This window comes from Telopea speciosissima, chromosome 3 (assembly GCF_018873765.1).
Source record: "Telopea speciosissima isolate NSW1024214 ecotype Mountain lineage chromosome 3, Tspe_v1, whole genome shotgun sequence".
In the NCBI taxonomy this organism is placed as follows: Eukaryota; Viridiplantae; Streptophyta; class Magnoliopsida; order Proteales; family Proteaceae; genus Telopea; species Telopea speciosissima.
This window is the reverse complement of record NC_057918.1, coordinates 67,724,754-67,730,526: the sequence shown is the minus strand read 5'-3', so window position 1 is coordinate 67,730,526 and position 5,773 is coordinate 67,724,754. Positions and strand designations below refer to the sequence as shown.

The 5,773-nt window shown below is 40.1% G+C and overlaps 1 protein-coding gene across 1 annotated transcript; it reads right to left on the bottom strand.

The window, feature by feature from the left end:
- Nucleotides 1–809: 809 nt before the first annotated feature.
- On the bottom strand, nucleotides 810–5,284 carry LOC122656843. Its single transcript, XM_043851508.1, has 2 exons — nucleotides 4,922–5,284; nucleotides 810–939 (listed from the first exon to the last, which is right to left on the bottom strand). Exons 1-2 carry the CDS (start codon nucleotides 5,241–5,243, stop codon nucleotides 917–919), a joined length of 345 nt encoding a protein of 114 aa, XP_043707443.1. The 5' UTR covers nucleotides 5,244–5,284; the 3' UTR covers nucleotides 810–916.
- Between the last annotated feature and the right edge of the window lie 489 nt (nucleotides 5,285–5,773).

Here is a 5,773-nt window from a genome sequence, read left to right as displayed (position 1 = left end):
ATAACTACGGGATTGAGTTTGGAAGAGTTCTTGAAGACATTGATTCACCCCCCTCTCAGTACACTTGGGATTATCAAGTTTATTTCTTTTGTTTCTACCAAAAAATAAAAGAATTAAGATCATATCCTTTGTGGCATGTTCTTCAGCCCTCCCTATAAAAAATTAGAATTAAAATCATTTGTAGTACCGGCGGGGCAGTGCACATCCGACGGCACAGCAGAGGCCAAGTGGCACACATGCTGCCCCACCGGTACTGCAGAGGATCCTAGTCCAAAAAAATTAGGATTTGGAACTAAGAGGAAACCAATTAATATTAGGGAAAAATAACTTTGTCCGGGAGTGTGACCTACACCAGCACTCCCTTGAGTCTATCTCTCTCCTCTCCAAATGAAATGACATCTCTACCCCTTTGTTTTGAGGAGGAGAGAGATAGACACATGGGAGTGTTGGCATAGGCCACACTCTTGGACAAAAAACTACTTCCTATAATATTATTAGTTAATAATTGCATTATACCAATATATAAAAGCAACATTTGTGTTTGGAAGTTGGGCTTCCAACATGGTGTCAACCCTGCAGTCCCCATATTTAAAAGGCCAGTCCCACCCAAGATGTTGCTTGGATATTGATCATAAGGTCAAGATTAGATGCATAAGATAAGAACCGTCTCTATTTTGGAGAAGGGAGGGGATCGCTGTCAGGCGGACGGTTATTTCACCCCTTAGGTCTTTAAGTACAGGCGGCACACAACCAGACATCCTTCTTTTTTTTTCTAAAGAGAATTTCAAAATAACTTTTTTTTTGCACGCAGCCACAAAATGGCATTATTCTAGTTAAAATGGCAACAGAAATGGTCACTTAAAACATCGAAATTCAAAAACACCTGACTGCCTTGGTTCCTCCCGTTCTCTCAGCTTCATGCCTTTGGTATGGTGTAACCTATAAAAAGAAAGAATAATGAGTGAAAAAAAAAAAAAAAAAGTCCTTCACATGCATGTTCTTGTATGGATCCATGGTTCTACTATATATTTGCTTTAGTTGTTCTCTATAGAATTATTAAAATACCCTTACTTTGAGCAATTTGGATCCTCTGCTGCCGCTATCCGTGGAGCCGGCGTGCAGCCTTGCACAGGCAGGGGCGAAATGACTACCCTACCCACTGCCTGAGCACCTTGCCCGGGTGGGCACAGGTGATCATTTTGCCCCTGCCTGTGCAAGGCTGCACGATGGCCGCGCGGTCAGTCGACAACAGAGGATCGTGATCCTACTTTGAGATGTATGATGGCAACATTCTTATTGCTTTGTTAAGAAATTCTATAATTGTAAGATGCTCTTATTTGATTTTTGTTTTTCTCATAATAGACCTGAAAATCATTTTATCATCTTCCGAAATGACATTATTTTTATTAGGGTAAATTACATGACACCCCTAAAATTTAAACAATACTCAACTCAACCCCTCTTATTTGAAAATACTCACTCGACTCCCTCCAGAGTAACAGTGTTAACTTAAAACAATCCAAAAATTGAAAAAACAATTTTAACCTCAACTAAAATAAGATAAACAATGACAATTGAGGTACCCAACATTTGTAGAAAAAAAAGCTTTAGATACCCTCTCTGCTTATGCTGCTCTTCTTCTCCTTCTTCCTATTGCCACCGCCACAACCATGACTGAAACCATAGCTGCAACCCCCATCCGAGGCAAATCAGTCACCGCACGGAGGTTGGACTGCTAATGGAGCTTCACGAGAGCTCCGGGACCGTTCACCAATCGTTTTCATGGCTGGAATCAACTCTCAAAACCTGCAAAATCAATAAATTTTTTTTGGGGGCCACCGGCCACCGCTGAGTTTTACCCGTACCTGAGAGTGGGTCATGGTCACAGGAGCAGGATGGTAGTTCGACAGTATCTTCACAGGCCCCCGACCCTCTTATTCAACTGCCGCAAGGGGCGGCAGTTTGATCTTTGAACCCTAGGCTTTCTTCACCGAACAGAGAAAAAGGGATTTCGGGCTTTTTTTGTTTGTTTGGGTTTCACCAACATCTGATGCCGGGGTTATGGCTGTCGGACCCTGACGGTCGTTGCCGTGTTTGAGTTGGTGGCCTTTGGTTCGATCGCTGCAAGAGACGGCGGTGGTGGTTGTTAAAACCCTAAATGGGTTTTCTCCATCCTCGATTTAGCGATTTGGGGAAGGAGAGGGAATATTTCCTCTATGATTCCTTGTTTTAATTTAAAAATAAATAAATAAGACCAATCGTACATGTTGCAGGTCATGTGAGAAGAGGATTGATTTTGAGATTTTAAGATAAAGGGTAAAAAAGTTACTCAACACTGGTCAAGGGTAGTTTTAGGGATTTAAAAATATTTAACTTGCTGACTTCATAACTTAATCGTATAAAACTAACGGTAGGGACGAAGTTGTTATATATGACTCTAATACAGGGGGACGGGTGAGTATTTAAAAAAAAACAGGGGGTGAATGGAGTATCGTTTGATTTTCAGGGGGGGTCATGTAATTTACCCTTATTAATATTATTTGGAATTTGGGGTAATGAAAGCATTTCACTGTTTTCTCTATGGTCAACCTGTATGAAATTACTAATTATCCATTACTTTATTTTGAGGGGAAAAAAACGCTACTAGATTGTGTGGCTCCTATGCCCAAACATAGGAGTGCGCAAAAGTATTACTCTGCCCCTTATTTTTATTATGATAATAATTCCATGTCTATTTTTTGTTTTTATCATAGTTTTCCTTTCTTTGTGTTCAATGATGGATATTTACCCCCCCCCCCAAAAAAAAAATAAAAATACGTAAAAGTTCCTACATGCATGTGGTACGAATCATATCTATACACCCGCCGCTACTTTTTCACCACATGGACAAGATGATCTTCTGATTGTTGGATAAATAAGGAATTCCTTAGATAGGTTACATGTTAAATTTGATGCTTCATCTCAACCGTTGACCCACTATCTATGAGATTATTGCCTTTTTTTTTTCAATTTTTTGACTTCATTATTGTTCAAACAATTTCACAACAAATTGATTTTTTCAAACAACTTTGCAAAAAATTGATTTTTTTAAACAATTTTGCAATCACTATAATAACATACTAACAAATTAGACCCGTCTATAATTTAATACATGACTAGATAATGATGTGAGAAACATAACAGAAAACGATTTGAATGCACAATAAAGAAAAATATTAGTACCAAATTTGAGATAATTTGAGTTAATGATACAATAATATTAGATAATGATTACAATTTTTTTTTTCTTTTTTAGATTTAATTTTACTTTCCTTCCCTTTATTTCATTTCCAATGAGGAGCCAAAAAAGTAAAATAAAGATTATATTTAAAAGGTATAATTGTTTTTTGGTAATCATTTAAAAGGTATATATGTATTTTTTTTCAATCTCTAGTTGCCAATGATCAACAAAATAGGATTAACCGACTATCGCATGCCCTCTGGTTCATGATGTAGCTTTTCCGTCCCTATGGCGTGATCCTTTCTCAGCCACAGTGGCGTGAAATCCTCCTCCTCCAGTGGCGTGTTTTTCCTCTTCCTATTTTCCCTTCTTTCCCTTTCTCTTCTCTTTCCTTTTCTTCTCCTTCTTTAACTTGCGTCACCTTAGATCTCACTCTAACTAGAACTTGATCTCCTTCTTCTTCTCGTCTCATTGCGGATCTGTTTTGCTTTTGGCTCTAATGTCGGTCCTTAGCAATTTTTCCTTGGTGAGAGGCGATGGAGATTTCATAGGCAAGGGGAACGGAATCTGTGTTGGTGGGGGTTTGTCCGCTGCTGATGCCGGTATTAAGAACTGCATCTCAATCGACGTCATCCTCCGCCCCAACCTCAAAACCAATGCCTCCTCCTCCACCTCCCCAGTATTCCGATCATTCCAACTTGTCTGCGTGCATCTCGCTTGGAACCAGATGAAAGCTCCACGAGTCTGGAGCCAGAACCTCACCGTCATTCGTAGTGGCTTTTGCGTCATCGGTGCTGGCAGCAAGGGTACCTTAGTGATCGACCCCTTCACTGATCAACACCGGACACCGGAGTTGGGAGGCGTTTGGGCTCATGCTGGTTTTGCTCAAAGAATCCACCACCCACAACTGGCTCTCTAACAACGCCGCAACCGACAATTGGCCATAATACAATGGGTTCTGTTTACCAGGCTGGCATCGGGGAAAGTGGGGACCAGACAGGTTGTGGGTCAACTTGTTGGGTCCCATGCCCATCCCTACTCATAAGGACATGTATCATGTGTTGAGTGGTGTTGGTTGCTGTGTTTACAGTTTTTTCTCTAGGGTTACTGTTAGGCGTGCCCATACCCTAGCCTAGGAGACCCTGTCAATTGCATGTACAACAGATTGGTCATTTCCCATTCCTTAGTTTTGGATACATCTTACCCAAACCTTGTGTATTTCATGCTTTTTATTTGAATGAAATTTTCATTACCAAAAAAAATACAAAATAGGATTCACAACCATGAAGGAATCCCTGGTTAACCTATATTTTTTTCTTCATGTGAAGTTGTATAAGGCTGAAATTCGGTGATCAAGTTGGCATATAAGTCTCTTATCACATATAATGTTTCAGCCCAAAGGAGTTTACCACATGACAAAATGATCATTGAAGAAATTTTGTCTAATTAAGGGAGAACTAATTAGATAGTGGATGCATTTGATATATATGAGAAGGTAAATGCTCGAATTTTGATTTGAAATTTGACACGTAGCCAAATTACACCATTCGATCTTTAGTTATCTAAGTATCAGAATTGTCACATCAATCTTCCATATGAAACAAATAAAGATGTGAAGCAAGAGAGAATCATGGTGGATCCAACCAAAAAATCTTTTTGGTAACAAAATATTTGGGTAGAGACAAAGGGATTGAATCTTACTTCCACATATCATTCCAAGGGGAAGAGTCACTCCGCACTGCTCCGCAACATATACTGCTTTATCCATGCTGAACTGCTCCTCTAATTTCTTGGTGATATACTTGCAGACGCATGGGATTTCCACCTTCTTCACAACATTACAGCACCATTGAGACTTCGTTACCTTCTCCACCACAGGCCTTTGAATGATCGGCAAGCATGTGTATACTAAACCAGGAATATCAAGTCCGCATCCCTGGGACGAGACACTCTTGCCGGAGATCAGAACTCCGGCCATGAATATGGATGCCAAGGCTAACCAACTAATGTTAGAAATTGCCATCTCTCTCTCTCTCTCTCAGAACGCTTTGCTTCCTCTTCTTCTTTCCCAATTCCCACCCTCTCTTAGTCAGTAGAGATTATTCTTCAGCCATGGCTCCTTTGTGTGTATATATGGACACCCATTGGGTCCCACGTTGCCATTACACCTTATTAATGGTTCCATTCCCAAAAGATTTTTAAGTATATATTTTTAGGAGTGAGTCTTCTACAAGGACATTGTAAGAAGGAATATGCACGTTCACCAATGAAGGATTGGAAAATGGTATCATCTTTATGAACCTACATGATCTGAATAAAAGTGGGTGTTAGAATGAACTCCACGTCTTCACTATTTATCATGTGAGAGGGGTATAAAGGACTTTACAAAAAAAAAACCAGGTTTCCCTCCACCTACAGTGAATGGGATCCCATTCACCGATGGATGTGAAATGGCAGGAATAGGTTTCTAGAGGATATTTTGGACCATACAAAAACCCTAGGAGGGGTTTGTGAACCCTAAGATGGTGGGTGAACCGTCCTCTATGGGTGGAA

Bases quoted from the DNA above. Each gene is read 5' to 3' on its own strand.
- LOC122656843 (XM_043851508.1), bottom strand. From the start codon at position 5,243: ATGGCAATTTCTAACATTAGTTGGTTAGCCTTGGCATCCATATTCATG. The intron at 940-4,921 runs GTAAGATTCAAT...TTCTTTTTATAG, and splicing joins CCTTGGAATGATATGTGGAA to GTTACACCATACCAAAGGCA.